Source organism: Camelus bactrianus, chromosome 17 (assembly GCF_048773025.1).
Source record: "Camelus bactrianus isolate YW-2024 breed Bactrian camel chromosome 17, ASM4877302v1, whole genome shotgun sequence".
NCBI lineage: Eukaryota > Metazoa > Chordata > Mammalia > Artiodactyla > Camelidae > Camelus > Camelus bactrianus.
The window spans coordinates 37,751,817-37,774,197 of NC_133555.1; the positions used below are offsets into that span (position 1 = coordinate 37,751,817).

Here is a 22,381-nt window from a genome sequence, read left to right on the forward strand (position 1 = left end):
AATATTCCCTTTCACAGAAAGATGTCCACAGGAAGACAGCTGCCTGAAGAAAATGCAAGGCACTAAGGAGTCTGCAGAGCATCACTAAAGTGGTCAGTAACAAATGTATCCATTTAATTTACACACTCATTTCCAGGTGGCTTGATACGGACTTTTTACCACCATCTTTGCTTATTCATCTCTTCTTATGTCTCTATAATGACTATGTACTACCTCTATAAAGGTAACAGAAGTTTAAAATTCAAGGGCAGTTTCTCAATAAATAACATAGCATTTTTAAAACAAAATTTGTATTCTAGAACATTAAGACACTTTTTTTTCAGCCTCCAAATCTTGACTATAAAGTTATGGTTTTAAGGATTGTTTTTTTCTTTGTTCGTTTGTTTTTAATGCTGGTAAGGGGAGAAAGCAAGGTAGGAATCTGCTGCTTATCTGCCAGGGTGCAAGGTATCAGTGCTGAGAAAGAGTTTAAAATGGCTAAGTGAAAATGTGAAAAGCTAAAACAATTGATTTCTTCTCACCGTAAAGTCTGCCACCCACTAAATAAGAAATGTATAAAATATTCTACATTTCTCAAACTTCATTTTAAAAAAGTTTAATAGGTAATAAAGGCATGTGTTTTTAAAAGGAAAAAGTATAGAAAAATATGTGAAAAGGCAACGTGCCTCTCATTCCTGCCCTCCAAGCACTCAATTCCTCTTCCCAGAAGCACCCACTATTACTAGTTTCTTGTGCATACAAATATTTCAAAAGTATAAAGATTATATGTATGTATTTGCTTTTTTTTATACCAATGGTAGCATCTGTGTACGCTGTTCAGCACATCCCTTTTTTTACTTGGTAAAAGATCCTGGAGAGCATTCCAATGAGTACCTGCAGATGTCCCTCGTTCCATTCCATCATATGGCTATCACATAGTTTCAGTAACTGGTACATCCTTAATGGACATTTAAGTTATCTGGAATTCTTTGTTATCACTGTTGACGCTTAAAAAAAGATTCCAGATAACTTACAGTGCATACGTTTGTATACAGATGTAAATGTGTTTGTAGGAAAAATTCCTAAAAATGGAGTTAATAGATAAAGGAAATTAGCATTACTAAATTTTGACAGATATTTTATCAAAAAGACAACGTATGTGAAGGCTTGTTTCTTTCTACCCTCACAAATGGCATATCACACACCTTTAACCTTTGCTGGTCTGACAGGTGTTTAGGATTTTAATGTTTTTACCTCTTAATACAAGTTGAGTATTGCTCTCACTTATTACAAGGCAGTTGTATTTGCTTTCCTGAGAATGGCCTGTTCACTGCAGAACAAAAAAATTCTGGGGACAATTTAACATACTTCTGTGGGTCTTTTTTGGGAAGAAATAAAATTTTACTTATGAAAATGACTTTCAATTGACATGGTCACTGCAAAAGGAAATCTTGTGTTTATAACTGACAGAATCTTAAAAGATAATCTCAAAACTGAAGCATCAAAATTGTAAAAACTGTAAATCTCCATAGACCACTCCTCGCCCCTACCACAAACTCTCCCCAGCCTCTACTTTCAGAAAGACTGGTTTTGCCAGAAACTTTGAAGGCAGAAGATCACCAAGCCCACTTCTACCAATGATTTTTACCCTTTTAATTTCTTGCTGCATCTCGTCTTTCTCACAGAGCTGGTGAGCTCTGGCTTGCATTTTTCTACCTCCTATTTCTATATACATTCTAGTTTGTATTTGTATATTTTGTATTTTCTATTACTATTTTGTATTTTATCTTTCTATTTGGTTGTTCTTCCTCTCCTAGGAAACCTCACTGGCTATGTTTAAGTTGAAGAAAACCTTTTCCAACAAGCTGTTGATCACGAAGTCCAATCAGAACCTCCATATTCCATAAACCCTCAGCAGTGAACAAATACAGGTGTTTTATATACATACATATGAATATGTATGCATGCTAGTCTTGAGTGTTAGTGTAAAGGACTTCTATTTTATTTACTCACGCATTTATTCAGTCTTTCACCAAAACTCTGAGATTCTTGAGATTCCTTCAGTCTTGTACATCCCATTTTATCAAATAAGATTTGCTTGATGGTGCACGTAGCCAAAGCTACCATTAGATGCTGTGCGGCTACTGTGCCATCTACGTTTTCCTTTACCTCATACCAAACTAAGTAGCTTCTGCTAGCTTAATCTCACTGTCGTTTCTCTTAGATGAACTGACTTACCAGGGAAAATAAGCTTTACTTGTCTTGGTTTGAAGTCATGCCTGTCTGCGCATGTACAGATACAGTTTATGCAGACTGCAATAGGGACTTCCCTGTCTCAGCAGCTGAAGCTTGGGCTCTGAAAGCTAGACTGTCCAGGATGGAATCTGGCCTCCACTCCTTACTTGTTAGTCATCTGGGGCAAGCTGCTTAATATGTCTCTGGTAACATTTTCTTATCTATAATGTGGGGATTGTAATAATTCCAACCTCATGGGATTTCTATGAAGATTAATTGAGATAATCACATAAAGCATTTATATGGTGCTTAGGCCAAAGTAAGAACTACCTTTCAACAAAGGTTCATATAGTTTCTTCTTTAAAGTGAGGTTAATGTTCTCCTTTCATTTTACACAACAACCTTTCCTACCCACATGATTACTAGTTTAGACCAAATTATTACCCACAATTCACTATCAACTTGAGGCAAATACAAAGACAAGAATTTATAACAAGCTTAACAAATTATTTTATGCTAGCATATATCAGAACTTACCCCTTAAGACCCAAATGGCACCATCTAGGGTTCCACTTTTTAGAAAAATTTCTGCTGCAATATTCACAATTTGACATCTTGGTGCTAACTTCTCAGGCCCTATAAGTCCTTTTAAACTTGTAAAATGTATCTTTAACTCATACAGTTTGTCTAAGACCTTCCGTCCCTAGAGGAAAAAAAAGAAAAAAACCAGCACTAGTTGAGTATCAATCATCTAGAGTATTATAGACATACAGAGTCACCAATAATTATATAGAAGCCAGTTATGCAATTTGAATCACCATTCTAGACTGACAGCTGAACTGCTCCAAGACTCTCTCCTTAAGCCCTTTCCTGCTCAACCACAGAGATGGGAAGGAAGGGGAGCAAGCAGGGCTTTGCCTCATATTAGCCACGGCCCCTACTGGGCCCCCTTTCAGCAGTTCTCCTTTCATCCGTTTTATTCGCTGTGCTTCCTCTAAAGATTTCATTTGGAAAAAGGATTTCATGCCTTAATGTGGAAAACTACCTGTTATATGTTTTGCTCTTCTCCTGTTGATCACCCTGAGATCCAGGAGGGAGAGTCAGTGAAAAAAAGATATTATCAAATTTAGATAAAGAATGATAGTGGGAAAAAAAAAAGAGGTAAAACTGTTGGCTGAAAACTGGTTTCTTTTTGTTCAATAGATTAATTATTTCACATATTTTACATAAAGACTGCCTCTAGGGTAGACATCAGAAATTGGGACATACATTATTATTTTATACCAGGGGTCAGCAAAATTTTTCCATAAACAGCCAGACAGTAAATGCTTTAGGCTTTGCAGGTCACATTTGGTCAGTTGCATATTATTTTTGGTTGTTTTATAATTTCTAAGTCTTTAAAAATGTAAAAAAAATTCTTTTTTTAAAAAACTTTTTTTTATTGAGTTATAGTCATCTTACAATGTTGTGCCAAATTCCAGCATAGAGCACAATTTTTCAGTTATACATGAACATACATATTGTCACATTTTTTTTGCTGTGATAAAAAAATTGTTAACCCACAAATTGTATAAAAACAGACTGTGGGCCAGATCTGGCTTTTAGTTTACAGAACTCTTGCTTTGTATTGTATTATATATGCTGTTTTGAGTCAGATGCATATTATGATATCAGAGTATTTTCAACGTGACTGTATAAATGAGCGCATTTTCCAAGGGGTACATTAATTCCAACAGTTTTACTTTAATGTTCGAAAAGGAGTAAGTCTCATGAAAAAATTCATGCTAAGATAATAAAATTTTCATACTAAATAAGATAGTAAGCATTAAAAATTAAAATACAGGCACAAATTCAGCAACCTCTTATATCTTAAGAAATAAAAATAACCAAATAAAATTAAAATATACTCTAAAATTTCAGCAAAATCGGATGAGTTTTAAAAAAGGGTCTTCTTACTAGGTAGTCCTAAAATTTTCAAGCATTAAATATCCAAGAAATTAATGCTATGATCAACCTTAAGCTGTACTGTGAGAGCAGGGACATGGTACACTCTGCCCATCTCAGGCCTGCTACACAATAAGTGCTAAACCTCTTGGAGACCTTGGAGACTGGAGAAACTTCTGTACAATGATTTCTTTCATTCTTTTTTTTTTAAAATAATTTTAAAAACTTTTTTTGGTATTTTTATTTACTTATTATTGTATTATTATTTTATTTTGGCAAGGGGGGAGGTAAATTAGGTTTATTTATTTTTAGAGGAGGTACTGGGGATTGAACCCACGACCTCATGCATGCTAAGCATGTGCTCTACCACTTGAGCTATACCCTCCCCCCTGTACAATGATTACTTAAAGGTGGTTTTTTTTTTAAATTCATGAATTTTTAATGTATATAAGCGACCATTTACTTAAATGTTATTTCATTTGTAAACTATCCTCTTTATAAAAAGGAATACAAGTCACATTTCAGTAGCTGATTCTAAAGCAACCCCACTCTCAACTACCCTACTCTCTGTATTACTCCATCCCTCAGCACTTCCTATTTTACATTTTCCTGGCCTTTACTTTACTTCACTTTATTGAATCTACAGCTCCACCCGCCACCTCAGGGAAATCTAAAGAATGGCAGTACAGCATGGTCTAGAATCCCTACACCGCTTCAATGGTGAGCTAAGCCTCAAAGGAAGACATGAAGACACACAGCAGGGAATCCTAAGAGGTGATTTTAAAGGAGTTTTGTTAATTCTGAGTATCCTGGGTTCACCTTTTTTTTTTTCTTTTCCTTTTTTTAAATTCAGGTATAGACAGTTTACAATTTTGTGTCAATCCTGGGTTCATCTTAAGAAAGGTCTTCCAAAATTACAATGCTACCAATACTCAGGAGCTGGCAAAATAAATTCTGAATTAAAAGGTACTTCAAATAAATACGATATTTAGCACAGCTTCCTCAGTGTTCCCGATACTGAGCTTCTTCATAGTAGCCCGTCTCCTGCCACCTCCTTTTCACACTTGCCTGATTTACCACCAAATAATTCACTTAGTGTCTGGGTCTCAATTTGCCACCTGCAATGATTATGAGCAAATTCCTAATTTGCAGGGTTAATCCATATTCTGTTCAAAATTTTAAAACTAATTTTCTATAAACCAAGCCAAAATGAAAATTTAATGAAGTACCTTGGACCACTGCAACAGCTTGTGATAGAAGTACATAGCACTGATTCCGACTCTTCCCAGCAAAGTTTTATCTGCTTCATTGTTTTGTGGATCTTTGCTAACTGAAACACAAAGTAGGTGTATGAAAGAAAGTGAAACAGTCACTTAGAATGAAGGAAAAGGCAAATTTAGTATGGAATTAGTGACACTACCACAAAGACCAGGTGTCAGCAAACTCTAGCTCATGGGCCAAATCTGTCCTGTGGCCCATTTCTGTATAGCCTGTGAGCTAATAAGAACAGTTCTTTTATTTTCAAAGGATTGTTTGAAAAGAAAATTATGTGACACAGATTATATGTCACGTGTACAAAGCCTACAATACTTACTATCTGGTCCTTTACAGAAAAAGTTTGCTGACTCTGACAGAGAATATAGCTGTGAAGAGCTCATGCGGGAAAAAAAAAAAAAGGTCTAAAAATATACGAATTTTGTTGACTTGTAATAGTGAAGATAGTAACAACTTAATGATTCAAAAATTTAGATGCTCCACCATAACTTGCTAGTAATAGTTTTACCAATATGAATGAAAAATAAAGACATGAAATATCTGATTTTACATTGACCTTATATCATTATAATCTAATTTAACAATAAATGGATGGAAAAACTTATAAAGAGAAGGGAAAGTATCTAAAACTTGCAATATCAACTTATCCCCAACATGGAGAGTATTAAGAGCTTTATATGCTAAGAACATTGTATTGGTTACAATCAATCAATCAGAAAGAACACTGTAACACACTAGCACACAATACTCAGATCAAAACAGTCACATTTACCTATTTCAGCAAATTCACAAAATGGAACACCTGGTCTCTCTTCTTCACAGTCTTTTGTTAGTGTTTCAGCAATACAAGTGCAAAATCTCTGCAAATCTGCAAATTTTTCACAGCCTATTTTTATGTTTAAGTATAAATTTCCCAATTTGGTCCAGTCACCTTTTTCTTTACAACACTATGAGAATTATTAAAAACAAAACAAAACAAAACAAATGCAAGCTTTCATTTATGCAAATATATTATGGGGTAGGCACATGCAGGCATCAGATAAACAGAAATTAATTAGACATAATCTCTGCAAATCTTACAAACTTACTAACAATTGCTACGCCAATAACATATTACTGTACAATCTGATGATAGCAAAACCTCCGTAAGTTCCAGATGTCAGCGTTCACTTGTTTTAAGTATCTAGCTCCTAATGTACTTAATGATGTCACCTCCAAACCTGAATAAGATACTGAAGATAGATTTTGTGGAAAACAGATGATTAGCAACATGACTTGAGCTGCCTCCACAGCAATGTGTTATTTTACTACTTTTAGAGACTACATTTTACAGTTATTGGGCCGTTTATGATTTGGGACCCACACATCATCTTGGGCATTATACTTCTTCTACAAAAGGGGCTACCAAGTAAATTTCAGTAAACTTACTGTCTTCTATTATCTTCTAAACTAAGGAAGTTTCCCACAGCAACAAAAACTGTTTAAAGGGTATAAATACTAAGTTAGACTAGACCAACAATTACTAGCATGAGTACAAAAATGATCTTAAATTAAAAAGTAAAATCATCCTGAAAGTCCTCTATCTCTTATTCAGACATTAAGTGCTTGGAGAGTGCTCGTGACCTTGGCTTTACTCAGTCAGGTCACATCCTGCAGCTATGCACGGACCATGACAAGAAAGCCAACTTGTGCACTGAGTGAGTCTGCCCAGTGACAAGAATTAAAGGCTAAACTACAGATTATTACACCTCAACATAACTTAATTTTAAACTGAACAACTTCTAGAATTATTTTTAGAATAGTTCACAACTCTAAAAATTATGTTTGCATTTCAAAGCATTAAGTAGTAAGAAAATAAAACTTTCTTTTCTTCCCTATATAGCCACATTTCTAAAACTTTTTCTAAAGTTGGGTTACTATTCCAAGCTTCTTTGTTGTTATTGGTTTTCAGAGATTCCATTAACTTATTTAATAAGTATCATACCTCTATTTCATTCAAGGCTGACTCTAAATCATACTTCCAGTTCTTTTTAAATTGCCTCATCCGTAACCTTTAACAATAGAAAACAGTTAATTATGTTGACCCCCACCAAAAAAGTCACTGTTGCTCCTAATTCATTTGTTTTATAATTTATGCCTAAGAGACTGGAGAGACAATAATACACTATAAAAATTTTCAATGTTGAAGAAAATGGCAACTGCACAGATATGTAACTCATACTATTTCCTCCCAAATGATAGGCAACAAGGAAAAAGCAAATTCCACTGGAAACCATACCTTTAGCCTAACTTGAAGACACAGAATGTCAAAACTTCAAAACAATTGTGAACAAAGAGAGGAAAAAAATATTAATATGAGCCCTTGATCTCTACTGCTCCCACTCCATCCTCACTGTTCCACAAAGAGTTGTGGCAAGCAGACTGACCAAAACAAACCAAAAATGCGAACTAGTAAAGGGACTTAACATTGATTAAGAATTACCATCACAAAGTCCTCACTAAGTTTGAAAATGCTAAGAGAAAAAAGTGTCTGGGTAGATGAGAACACAAAACACACAGAAGGAACTTAAAAGTTTGTATGATTTAAAGGCAACAATCTGTGAAATACATAGCTTCCGGGAAAGATAAAAGACAAAAATGAATGGATAGGTACCCTTTGGCAACTTGGAAGATAAGAAAAGGGGGGGAAAGGAGAGGGTGCCATTAAACTAAAAATATTGTATAACAGCCAGCTATGGGGCCAATTTTGATAATTACTTCTAATGCTTTATAATTATTCCAGAGCATTAAAAAGGACAAGTTCCTAATTTTTATCTATTCATCTTTCGATGGACACTAAGTTGCTCCGTATCGTGACTATTGTAAATAGTGCTGCTATGAACACTGGGGTGCATGTGTCTTTTCAAATTAGAGTCTGTCTTTTCCAGATATATGCCCAGAAGGGGGACTGCTGGCTCATACAGTAACTCTATTTTTAGTTTTTTTAGGGAATCTCCATAGTGTTCTCCATAGTGGCTGTACCAGTTTATATTCCCACCAACAGTGCAGGAGGGTTCCCTTTTCTCCACACCCTCTCCAGCCTTTATTATTTGTAGACTTTTTGATGACAGCCATTCTGACTGGTGTGAGGTGACACCACATTGTAGTTTTGATTTGCATATCTCTGATAATTACCAAGGTGGAGCATCTTTTCATGTGTCTACTGACCATCTGAATGTCTTCTTTGGAGACGTGTGTATTTAGGTATTCTGCCCATTTTTTGATAGGATTGTTTGTTTTTTTTGATAATGAGCTGTATGAGCTGTTTGTATATTTTGGAAATTAACCCCCTGTCAGTCATATTGTTTGTAAATATTTTCTTCCAGTCTGTAGCTTGTCTTTTTGTTTGTTTATGGTTTCCTTTGAGGTGCAAAAGCTTCTAAGTTTGATTAGGTCCCATTTGTTTATTTTTACTTTTATTTCTTTTGCTTTGGGAGACTGAGCTAAGAAAATATTGGTACAATTTATGTCAGAAATTGTTTTGCCTATATTCTCTCCCAGGAGTTTTATGGTATCATGTCTTATATTTAGGTCTTTAAACCATTTGAGTTTATTTTTGTGTATGATGTAAGAAAGCAGTCCAATTTGATCCAAAATTGCTGTTTTGATTACTGTAGCTATGTAGTATTGTCTTAAGTCTGGGAGGGTTATGCCTCCAGCTTTGGTCTTTTTCCTCAGCATTGCTTTGCCAATTCTGGGCCTTTTATGGTTCCATATAAATTTTAGGATTATTTGTTCAAGTTCTGTGAAAAATGTCATGGGTAATTTGACAGGAACTACATTAAATCTGTAGATTGCTTTGGGTAGTATGGCCATTTTAACAATATTAATTCTTCCAATTCAAGAGCAGCAGCATTAGTTTTAATTACAAAATATTAGGTACAACTTAAATACCCATACACTGATTGAATAATCTGAAGTGTAATTTGTATGAATCTATACAATGGAGTATTTTCAGTTAAAAAAGAAGGATGAAATTATCTATGAACTGATTTAGACTCATTTCCAGGATATACTGCTTGAGTGAAAAAAGCAAAGCTGAAAAGAGTATTTAGTATATGCTACACTTCATGTAGTAAAGAGTTAGATATAAGAAAATACATACATATCTGCTCATTATAAGAAGGATAACCCCAGAAACTGAAAGACTGGTTACCTTCAGTAGGTGGGTAGAAAAGGGATGGAAAGAAGGAAATGGAAATGGCAGAGTAGGAATAAGGGGGAGCAACACTTGTCATTGCGCATCTTTTTAGTAGAGCTTTGACTGTTAGAACAATTAGTAATGTTTCACATACTTCCCTAAATAATTCAAACTGACTGGATGTGGGATAACTCAAAACATAATACAAACAAAAGCAAATAAACCTAGGGGCAGGGTATAGCTCAGTGGTGGAGTGCATGCCTAGCATGCACAAGGTCCTGGGTTCAATCCCCAGTACCTCTGTTAAAATAAATAAGTAAATAAGTAAATAAATAAACTTAGTGACCTCCGCCCCCAAACAAACAAGCAAAACCAATAAAAAAAAATTTAAAAAAAGCAAAAAAACCTAAATGGTCTACAAATGAATAACCACAGTGAATGGGTGTGGGGAAAAAAGAACTAACCTAAGTAACTTAGGAAACAATATTTTGGCTGAATACTGTAATATCTTTATACTAATAATGTACTCTAGGTAGATTTTTTTTCCCCATACAGGTATGGGTTAGCAGTTCTGAAACTACTTTATATGGATAGCAAAACAGTAAGTGAACAAACATATTGCAGGTAATATGAGTCAGGTTTCTCACCGTTAGAGAAAGAATTTATAAATAAGAAAAAGAAAAGGCTAAAATAAACATTAGATTAGATGTCAGATTAGATGTCAGATTAGAATCAAGCTATCAGTATATACTCATGTTTCTTCTAATGTACATAAATATTAGAGAAATAAATACGTATCTTGTGTGTATGTATGTTCTGTATACATACATATATATTTCCTAGCCCTGTCCGCTGAGAAGATCTGGCTGCAAGGACACTGTGACTGCCATGACACTCTAGGAGCAACGAACACATTCAGATCTTGGTTTTTAAATATTGTTCTCTAATAAAAGGAACCAGAGCTCCTTAGAGGAGTGTTTGTTGTTAATGTTGGGGCAGGGAAAAGAGAAGATGAGACTTAACTTTGTGGCTGGAATAACAAGTAGTGGAAAGATAAAGAAAACATGATGAAAGGATGGGACCAACCTGAAGGAATTTCCAAAGGTCAAATTTGGAACAACTTGAGCAACAAAATAAATAATGACAGAATTAGATCATAAATAACCTATAGAATAAAATAAATAGCCGTGAGTTCATACTGATATAAATTACTGAACAATAAATGGAGAAGGAACAGCTGTTCTTTACTGAAAAATTCCAATTAATAAATGTAGAAAAAATGTGGAAAATATCATAGTAGAAAGTTGCAATAAAGAGCCACTGAAGAATAGTAAAATTAATGTATGACGTTTTGAGGAGAAACGGAGTAATACATAATGCTAAAGTCTCTTCCCCGAGATATTTATTAATCACAGTGGGACAAAGAGTAACTTTACAGTGTAGAAACTTGCTCGGCAGATCATCTTCTTAACTAATTGGTCAAGGTTAACTTAGCCAGTAATACAACACGTTGAACCATGTACACCCTACTATGATACCATGAGAGCTGCAGCGAGTTAGTGGACTCATACCAAAATTAACTTCCTGGTTTTGATAATGGTTCTATTATTATGTAAGATGTTAACATGAACATAACAGATGAAGGGTACATGGGAATTCTCTACACTAATTTTTGTAATATTTCTGTAAATCTAAGATTATTTCAAAATACAATTAAGTCATTAAGTGTATGTTGACAAATTTCCTAGATTATATACACACCTAAATTCTCAGATTTCTTGAATATAAATGTTAGAATTCTTCGTAGTAGCCTTATCTACTGAAAGTAAAAGCCTTTCAAATGAACTATAAACTAGCTAATTAAAAACTATAACCAAAATCAAACTAAGAATAACCATTAAAATTCATTTTCCTTGTCTAGACAAGGATAATTATTTTAAAGAATATCAGGAAAATTCAAATATAAAATAATAAATAATAATTTTTTTCCCCATCTGCCCCGGGGCTGGGTCCACATTCCCAACCATCAACACCCCTTAACTATCTACAGTTATTTTTTTATTTTCTCCTTCATTAAATAGGTCACCAATGTTAATACCTCCTAAAAAATACTAGATAATTGCTTTAAAGTAGGCACATAGGAATGGGCAGAGTGTATAAGGATACAATTTCCAAAATCAGGGAATGTCAAATAAATTATCATAATTTTGGACATAATTGTCATGATATTTAAGCCAAATTAGATAAAACTGTCATAATTAATAGGCAAAATAAAGATTATTAATTATCACTAGTTAAAGGAATCATAGAACTTGAAGAACTCAACTGTGTCTTCAACGCTGGGGCTGGAAGGAAAGCAGCAGCACGCAGAGCTGCAGGTCCCTAGCTGCACATGGCGCCGAGGGCACTAGCGCAAACTCACAGGGGCTCCTCAGGTTATTTCATGTTTTCAAGCGACATCTGACAGACACTGTCAAACTACTATTAACTTGTTTGGATCTAACTATTTAATAAATGATACTGTTAATGGGTTCCTTTTGGCCTCTGGACACTGTGAACCAAGAAAGTTTGGAAACCTCTGTATTAGAAGACAATGAGAAATGAGATAAAAACAACCGTGGGAGCTCCTGTGAAGGAGCTTTCGGGGCATTCTCAAGGACTTTGGTGGCTGCTACTGTTTGCACTTTATCAAATTCGATTTCATTAAAAAGTTATGGTTCTACTGTATAGGACAGAGAACTATATTCAATTTCCCGTAATAAGAAAATTCATTGAGCTGTACATGTTAGGTTTGTAGGCTTTTCAAGTCTGTGTTATGCTTCAATAAAAAGATTTCAAAAATGGGAAAAAAAGTCATGGTTCATCTAAATATTTAAAATTAGTATACTTTTCTCTATGTATGTGACAATTTAATAAAATTTTTTATAAAATTCATTTCATGGCTTTTCTTTTTCTCAATGCAGGTATATTATGATACTACTCTTATAACTATCTATATTTTTTTAAAAGTGAACAAGTGTGAGAAAGAATGAAGGAGGGGCATTAAAATAGTGTATTCAGCTAACATGACAAGACGTAAATGAAACAGAAAGAAGGATTAAGGTAATCTGTATACATACAAGAGAGTGCATTAAGTAGAATTACGTAAGCTGTGAAACAGAGCAAGAGAAACTTCTTTTATGTTTGATCTGCCAGGCACTGAGACGAAATCAGGCACTGAAAAAAGATTTGGTGAGGCAGGCCAGGAGGGTTGGCTAGAGTCAGCTGATGACAGTGGGGCCAGGCCACAGCCAAGGGACGGGGAAGGGTTAGGGTGGGCAAATATCTAGATGTTTGGGCATATGAACATAAGTGCTTTGCCTTCATCCTTTTTAAGTCCTCACCAAAACACATATATTTTAGCCTTAATTATAATGATATTTCTTACCTGGATTTCATTTCCAGAACTATAGTTATTTCTTGCTTGGAAGCCTGTACTTGGTATAAACACTTAACGATACAGTTAAAGTCTTCTGGGTCAAGCACCATCCCAGCTTCAACAAGCTGTATAACAGAGAAAAAAGTACTCATTCTTAGAAAAGTATGAAGGCATTGAAACCAGTATGTGTGAAAAAACTAACACTGATGGAAGAAGTGAAACATGAAGACAATTAGAATTAAAATTCATTTCAAAAAATCTGAAGTGTATTTTTCTTCAAATATTTGAGAACCACAATAAGATACCTTATTTCAAGAATTTAAAGCAAAAATGAAACTAATACTTTTGAATTCAAACTTGAATATTCTTCCTTTCTCCAAGGTATCTCAACCACCTTATCAGTAGTACTTCCTTTTGTTGGGTACTCATTCTGTCTTTTAGTAAGTTTAGCACTGGTGGTTACACCATATTCCTGATGGTAAAATTCCTGAGAAGTATCAAATTGAGGTTTTACAACTACTATAGGTGATTAGTAGCAACTTAAAAAAAATTTTAATTTATCTATCTACCAGTTTTATTGAGATGTAACTGACATACAGCACTGTATAAGTTTAAGGTGCATAGCATAATGATTTGACTTACACACATCACGAAAAGATTATAATAACTTTAGTGAAAAGCCATCATCTCATATAGACACAAAATAAAAGTAAAAGAATATTTTCCCTTGTGATGAAAACTCTTAGGATTTACTCTTTTAACACCTTTCACATATGACATACAGCAGTGTTAATTACATTTATCGTGTTGTACATTACATCCCTAGCACTTACTTATCATATAACTGGAAGTTTGTACCTTTTGACCACCTTCATCCAATTCCCACTCCCCACCCTCCTGCCTCTGGTAACCACAAACAAGATCTCTTTTTATGGGTTTGTTTTCTGAAGTATAATTGACCTACAACACTATGCTGGTTCCTGGTGCATGACATTTGGTATTTCCATACATTACAAAACGATCACCATGATGAGTCCAGTTACCGTCTGGCACCATACAAAGATACCACATTATTCTTCACTGAATTCCCATGCTGTACATTTCATCCCTGTGTCTCACTTATTATGTTAACTGGGAAGTTTGTGTAATTTCTGATTTGAAACACTTTCAGGCAAGTAATTTTGTCAAGTTTTGTAATGTGGAACTAAAGGTATTCACTGAAATATTTGTTCAACTGCTAGAATGGTTCCATTGTTGCTTCCTAAGGAAAACGGGCAGGAAGTGGGATGTTTTCTCACTATTAGGTTATTCTGAAATGAATGGCTGGGTAGTACCAAATACTAGAAAATATTCAATAGAAGTAAAAATTTTAATATACTTTTAAAATGCCAGAAAAGTCCTTGTTTTTCTTTTTGTTTAATGCCAAATATAAAGTTAACTCCTTGCCACCATATTTTTATCAATCCACTTTGGTAACGATTTCCTTTTTATATAGTGACTTGTGTATTTATTTTTGTTATAAATGACTTCAAATCTTTTTGAAAAGGAAAATTTTAATTATCCTGAAGGAGTAGAGATGAGGATAGTTCATGAATCTGAAAGAAGTCACCTGGCATGCTTAGAATTATTTAATTAAGGTGAAGACCTGTAAGTCACTGGAGTCTTTATAAACTCTATTTCAGGGGAAAAAGAACATTTCTGAAAACAGAATTATTTGGCATAAAGAATGTGAATAAATGGCAACTTAAGACTATGAGCAGAAATAATTATTTTCTTGGTTATTCACTATCAGAGAATAAAAGGGTAAAATAAAATCATACCTTGTAAAACATATCAATTAAAGCAGGTACAGCATTCCTTAATTTCATAGTTGCCACATGCTCAAATATTTTTAGTAATATTTTCAGAGCAGGCTGGATAAAACAAAAAAATTACACTCATTTTCATGTCTTCTTTCAGTACACTTAAGTTTCTCAAATTCGTTTATGCTGAAAAACACAAGTGTTCTCTAGGAAATATTCAACAAACAAATTTAACTGCTGAATTATAGAAACAAATACAACAGGGAAATTAACTTAAAATATTAAAAAAAAACATTTTCAGGTTACTTACCAGCATTTTAACCATTATGCTGAGGTTCACTACCTGAAATATTTCTTTCAATAAACAATGTTTGAGTAAAGAATTTAGAAGATCATTTAGCACTTGTAAGTCAAAGTGTATGCCCGGAGGAAACTTTCTGTAGTACTCCATAAACATGTTTACTGAAAATGAAGAAATATATATCAAGATCATTTGCTGCTTTTAAGATATTCATCTTTCCTAAATTAGACAATTTTTCTACATTTAAAGATTGAATACTATAAATTCAATTTCTTAAAAGGTATACTTCCAGTATCCGAAATATTTGACAGAAATAAATTAAAGCCAAAGTTATTGGCAGTAATATATCAACCAGGCTTGTTAGGCACTCGACTGGGAGCTAACTCATGTGCTATCCACAAAAATTGGGACCAAATTGCCTCATACATCATGGTCTCAATACAAACTCCTGGGGAGCCACACTCCCAGGGACTTCAGGCAATGGCCTGTTTGGGGATGGCTGTAGACTATTTTGACACATATCCCCTCTTGGTGTTTTAACTCCACCAACAAATTGACCTGGGGATATTTTTTATTCTAGTTTATGATTATGAACACTCTACTACAAATTATAACACTGATTAATTTCCTTTGCAAAAGCAGTTTCTCAATAGACACTTGGATTGCTTCATATTTTAGCTACCATGACTAATGTTGCTATAAATATCAGCACAAGGCTGCACAAGTATCTTCTGAGATCCTGCTGCCAATTCTTTTAACTATATACCCAGGAGAACTACTGGATTAAACAGTAGTTCTATTTTTAATTTTTTGAGGAACTGCCGTACTGTTTTCCCACAGTGTCTGTACTATTTACCATTCCTGTCCACAGTGCACAAAGGTTTCAATTTCTCCACATCCTCACTAACACTTGCTGTTTCCTGTTTTTTTGATAGTAGTCATCCTAACGGATTGAGTGGTATCTCAGTGTAGTTTTGATCTGCATTTCCATAATGATTGGTGATGTTGAGTGTCTTTTTATATGTTTATCAGGCAACTGTATATTTTTGGAGAAATGTCTATTCAAGTAATTTGCCTATTTTTGAATCTGGTGGGGTTTTTTATTGTTGAGCTTTAGGGGTTCTCTATATATTCTGGATATTAATTGCTTACCAGATAAACGATTTATAAATATTTTCTCCCATACTATGGGCTGCTGTTTTACCCTGCTGATTTTGCCTCTTAATGCACAAAATTTTTAAATTTCCATGAAGTTCAATTTGTCTACTTTTTTCTTTTGTTGCCCCTGTCATTGGTGTCATATCCCAAGAAATCACTGCCAAATCCAATGTTGTGATTTTTGTCCTTATGTTTTCTTCTCAGATTTTTATTGTTGTAGGTCTTACATTAAGGTCTTCAATTCATCTTGAATTAATTTTTGTAAGTAGTGTTAGATAAGGGTCCAAATTTTATTCTTTTGCATGTGGATATCCACTTTTTTCAGTACCGTTTGTTGAAAAAGAACTATTCTTTCCCCATTGAATGGTCTTGGCATCCTTGTCAAAAATCATCTGACCATATATGTGAGGGTTTATATCTAGGCTCTCTATTCTATTCCATTGGTTTATATGTCTGTCTTTATACCAGTGCCACACTGTTTTGATTCCTGTAACTTTGTAATAAGTCTCCATGTCAGGAAGTATGAGTTCTCCAGTTTTGTTCTTTTTCAAGATTTTTTCAGGATTCCTTGAGATACCACATGAGTTTTAGGATGGGTTTTTCACTTCTACTGGGTTAGTAGGCTTTTAATAGGGATTGCATTGAATCTGCAGATCACTTTGGGAAATAATGACATTTTAACAATATTAAGTCTTCCAACCTGTGAAAATGGGATGTGTTTCCATTAATTTATGTCTTCTTTCTTTCAGCAATGTTTTGTAGGTTTCATTGTACAAGTTTTTCATCTCCTTGGTTAAGTTAATTCCTAAGTATTTCATTCTTTCTGATGCTAATATAAGTGGAATTATTTTTGTAATTTCCCTTTCAGATTGTTCATTTTCAGTGTATAGAAATGCAACTGATTTTCACGTGCTGACTTTGTATCCTGTTATTTTGCTTAATTCATTTACTAACTCCAACAGGTTTTTTTTTTTCAGAATCTTTAGGATTTTCTACATACAAGGTCATATATCATCTGCAAACAGATAATGTATTCTTCCTTTCCAAAATGGATGTGTTTTATTTCTTTGCCTTTTTTAATTGCTCACACTAGAACTTCCATTTCTATGTTGAACAGAAGTGGTGAAAACAGGCATCCTTGCCTTGTTCCTGATCTTAAAGGAAAAGCTTCTATCTAGTCTTTCGCCATTAACTATGGTGTTTGTGTGGGCTCTTCGCATATGGCTTTTTAAATGTTGAGGTAGTTTCCTTTTTCTTCCTAGTTATTTTTGTGTGTGTGTGTCTGTTTATCATGAAAGGGTGTTGAATTTTCTCAAATGCTTTTTGAATATCAATTGAGGTGAGGCATAACTGCCTGTCACATGGCTGGGGCTAAGGGATGGGTAGCTGCTACCATGCTAAGAGTAGAAATTGACTGAAATTAACAACCTACTGTTCAAGTTTTCCCCCGGAAGTTGTAAGCCTTCAACAGACTCCAGAGTTCCAAAGTAATTATATTAGACAGATTTTGCCAGTGCAACTGTTGTCTAGATGGGGAGACAGATTCTTGGTGCTACCTACTCTGCCGTCTTCCTACAGTGCTTTTTTAAAAAGCTTTGTCAATTCATAAAGCCACTTTGATTAACTTATAAGAACGACTCTCTCATTTGATTAGCAGTACACAATTCTGGTGAACCAGTAACACTGGATTTTCCTCTCCAGATCTCTTTCTAATTCTCATAAGAGGAAATAATGTTCATGCCTCTGTAAAGAGCTGACTGGACTCTTGTTATTAAAAATTAGAATATGTTGTGTATATCACCAATGGTAAATTTAAAATATTTGAAGCTAATAGCTTTCTTAAATTTAAATTTATATGATCAAAGCTGTATCTTTTGTGCTTCCCTTGGTTACTTTCAACTATAGAAATGATCAACTTTCAAAAAAATCTGAGAAAATCTTAATTCTTTCTACTGAATTACCAATATATTATACTGATTCATTTTGAAGTATGCTAAGCAGTAGTAGTTTTTCAAATGTTTTTAGTCATAAAACTTCTGGAAAAAATTTTATGTGGAAATTCAAATATAAACAGACAGAAATGATCCCACGGATACAGAGGGGAATGGGGAGTCCTACCCACTCAGTACCCCCCCTTGTGAACTAGGTGGTTCCTGAGGGCTCTCTGTAACTACACCTTATACCAGTGGTATTTAGAGTCTCTTTCTAAGCTGCTATCCAGTTAACCTAACATCATTCATAAAATGAGTCTTCCTTCCCAAACTCTATGGTCCTTCTAAACACTAAACATCTTTTTATATAATGTCGAGTTTATTCTGAGCTATCTGTTCCACTAATCTAAGTTTCTATTTTCACATCAAACATAATTTACACAGATTCTTGTTAACTTCCTGCATTTATTTTTTCATTATGGGTTTTTGTTTTCTGTATTTGCTGTTCTAAAACTAAATTCACATGTATTTTTCCTATTCTTGTATTGGATATTTATATAATCAGAATTATATTTTTGGGAGTTTTGCATTTTTTTCCATGTCACCCTCTTCTTCCACATCTCATGTTATGGAATTACTACTGGAATATAAACGTTCATCCACATCTAATCATGTGTAGCTTCTTCTGCTTGACTATCACAACCCCTCAGGTGACAGATATATTCCCTATACAGGCTCCTATTACTTACACCTCAACTACTTCCTCCTTGTTACAGCTGGATTAGGTCCATATCACCAGCTTCCTCAGATGCTTCCTCTAATCCTTGGGGAGATAGTATCACCAGCAAAACAAACTTGTCAGAGATTTTGTTTTCAGCCAAATGAGATTTTAAGCAGATGAATATAAAGCTAAAGTGTTCTATTACCATTTATGTGGCTTTGGTGGCTGTGTCAGGGTGACAAATATAAAGCTTGGTCCCTTCCTCTTGGGACTCATCATGCAGTAGGGGAGATGGGAGCAGAGAATGGGATGAGGCTATGGAGTCAGATAAGGGCCTAACAGAGGAGGTAATCCTATTTCTTATGACTAAGCTTTGAAACATGAATAGGTCTTTGCTATGGGCAAAGCGGATGAAAGAAAGGCATCTTGGGTAGAGAGAGGCAGCCTGGCCTGTTTGGGAACTGTACAGAATGATGGATGGTGCATCGGCTATAAGGGGTAAGTGCAAAAAGAGAAGGATGGAGAAAAGAAGCAGGGAAGATCCAGTTTCTGAAAGATCCCTTCAGAAAGATTTTAAGCCAATTAACAATATCCTCTTTTCTGTAAATAAAATTTCTATATCATGAAAATATTAGTATATAAGGGAATTATAGTGCTACGTGGATTATAATTTTTTATTAACCAAAATGCCACACTTACTATTAATCTGAAGACCATGAGAGTCACTCTAAGGCATTCAGTTTTCATACTTAAAAGTACTGAATTTACTTCCAAACTGTAAGACAATATAGCGCATTATGTGAAACACTCACATCAATGAATTTATAGTAATCATTCCAGTGTCTCATACCTGCACGTTGTAGCAAACACAGCTCGTCGATACTTATATATTTCTTAAACACATCCATGCAAACCTGTAAAAGTCATGGAAAATATGAAATTACCTTTTTATACTTCACAGAAACTACACAAATTTCAGTCCTATATTTATGCTTATTCCAATTTTTTAAAGTGAATTTAAAACAATGGAAAATGATGTTAGGTTACCTAAGATTTGAAATACATACTGAATTCATTACAAAAACCTTATTTAGAGAAGCCCTGTCAAAGAAATAGTCAAGGAAACAGTCAAGATTAGCAAGCAATTGAGGAAGGGAGGTGCAAAATACATATATATATCTCCAACAACAAGTCTGTATCCAGAATATATAAAGAACTATTAAGATGGGTAAGAAAAACACAATCCTACAGAATTTAGGCAAAATATTTGGATATTTACAGAAAGGGGATATTCAAACATCCAATAAACATTTTGAAAGATGCTCAGCTTCATCAATCAGGGAAGGATCACTCCCTACCCACCAGAATGACTTAAATTAAAAGGCTGATAATATCAAGAGCTGGTGAGGATGCAAAGCAACCAGAACTCTCAGACATTGCTGGAGAGTGTAATTTGGTAAACCACTTTGGAAATCTGTCAGTATGTACTAAAGTTGAACATATGCAGACTCTTTGATCAAGTAATTGTAGTTTTAAGTATAACCCATCAGAATGTGTACATATGCTCACCAAAAGACATGCAAAGCTCCAATGGCACCACTACTGAATTTACCAAATTTAGAAACCACCCATCAAAAGTAGTATTTATCAACAAAATAAATTTTGATATACTCACAAAAGAACATTCAATATTATACAGCAATGAGAAAGAAATGTCTACAATTAGGTAAAAAATACAGATGAATTTCAAAAATACTGAGCAAAAGAAGCCAGAAACAAAAGAATACAGATTGTAAAATTTCATTTATATAAAACACAAAACCAGGCAAAGCTCATCGATTAGGAGCTGATGAAAATCTAAATTAAAATGTATGACTGAGATGGTTATTAAGACAATCTCTACTTCAATGACCTAACATACTTTACCTTTTCATCCCCTTGCTCAGGCACGTGAGCAAACTTGCATTGTAATCGCTCACAGCCACGTAATGTATTAAAATGAAACTTGCAGTATCTCTGGGGTATCATCAACCCTAGGGGCTTCTGGAACATCTAGAAATTAGACAAATTTTCCTTCTGTGTTAATTGTAAAACACTTACTACGATCAAGTGAGAAAGTATTTGAAGCAACCAGAAGTATTATATACCTAAAACAGTATCATGATAAATTGCTTGCCAACTTGATAAAACAAAAACTCCAATCAAGTTGTATTTTTAAAAATAATGAAAAGAACACACTTTAAAGCTATCTGTCTGAATTTCTGCAATTTTCTTTAGTGTAAAACTTGTATTTCACCAAAGTTACTAGCTTTACTTTACATGTTTTGAAGTTTATACATTCCCTCCTCCTTCTCATGTACCTGCCCTTTACTTTTATAAAAACTTAATTCTATTATCATATGCATATTTCAGATGCATTTATTAGAACCAAAATTTCCTTAGCTTTTCTGATTAACAGAAAAAGGCAAGACAAACAAGTTCCTACGGTATAGCACAGGGAACTATATTCAATATCTTCCAATAACCTATAATGAAAAAGAATATGTACATATATTTATGACTGAACCACTATACTGTGCACCAGAAACTAACACAACACAGTAAATCAACCAAACTTAAAAAAAAAAAATGGCAAATGAGTGAAAGCTTTTTATGGCAAGTTATTCCCATCGACTGCTTTATATTGCTAGCTTTCCTCCTTCATTACAGGGAACTATTCATCTTGTATTTTGTTTTGAATATCCCAACCTCTACCCTTCTGCCTTAAACCTCTTATACTGTTTGTGAATATCCTCTGAAATGCTACTCATTTTCTTCCTCTTACCACCAACCCCAATTTAAAAATCCGTAAAATGTCCAGAACTGCTTAAAAATGATAGGGAAATACAACCAGAAAGCCCCAAAATATCTGCTTTATAAGGTTTTTTTTGTTAATGGGGCACTTACCCCTATATTTTTTTCCCTGTTAAATACTTCACAAATTTCAGGGTTCTGCAGCTTTAGGAGAGAATGTTTTCCTGGAAATCTGAAATCTAGAAATCATTAAGAATGTCATTACACTCCAATATGTCACAACTTACTCCTTTCATAACTATGAAACAGATGACCACTACTATCTGCTTTAAAGTTTCACTTTGGACTACTCATGCTAAATTCACAGACTGCTACTACGGTGTGTTCCTGTGAAACACAGGATAACTTACATTTCAGGTGTTCTTTAAAGTATCTAGATCTGAATTTAACATTTTAAATTCATTATAAGCTGAAGATACTTTCGTTTTTTTTTTTTTTGATGAGACTTGAGAGTCTGTGGTTTATTTTTAATTTTTAGTGGAGGAGGTAGGTAGGTTTATTTATTTAGCTAGTTTTTAATGGAGATACTGGTGATTGAACCCAGGACCCCATGCATGCTAAGCATGTGCTCTACCACTTGAGCT

The 22,381-nt window shown here is 34.3% G+C and overlaps 1 protein-coding gene across 1 annotated transcript in view; it reads right to left on the reverse strand.

The window, feature by feature from the left end:
* The window catches only part of TOPAZ1 (testis and ovary specific TOPAZ 1), a 53,370-nt gene that overhangs the window by 10,747 nt on the left and 20,242 nt on the right, over window positions 1-22,381 (reverse strand). The window contains exons 7-16 of the mRNA XM_074344126.1: window positions 21,891-21,976; window positions 20,871-20,996; window positions 19,795-19,858; window positions 15,144-15,295; window positions 14,852-14,944; window positions 13,041-13,156; window positions 7,418-7,484; window positions 6,206-6,380; window positions 5,388-5,488; window positions 2,752-2,917 (exon numbers count right to left, since the gene is read on the reverse strand). Coding sequence (XP_074200227.1) covers window positions 2,752-2,917; window positions 5,388-5,488; window positions 6,206-6,380; window positions 7,418-7,484; window positions 13,041-13,156; window positions 14,852-14,944; window positions 15,144-15,295; window positions 19,795-19,858; window positions 20,871-20,996; window positions 21,891-21,976 — 1,146 coding nt within the window. The remainder of the gene's footprint in view (window positions 1-2,751; window positions 2,918-5,387; window positions 5,489-6,205; window positions 6,381-7,417; window positions 7,485-13,040; window positions 13,157-14,851; window positions 14,945-15,143; window positions 15,296-19,794; window positions 19,859-20,870; window positions 20,997-21,890; window positions 21,977-22,381) is intronic.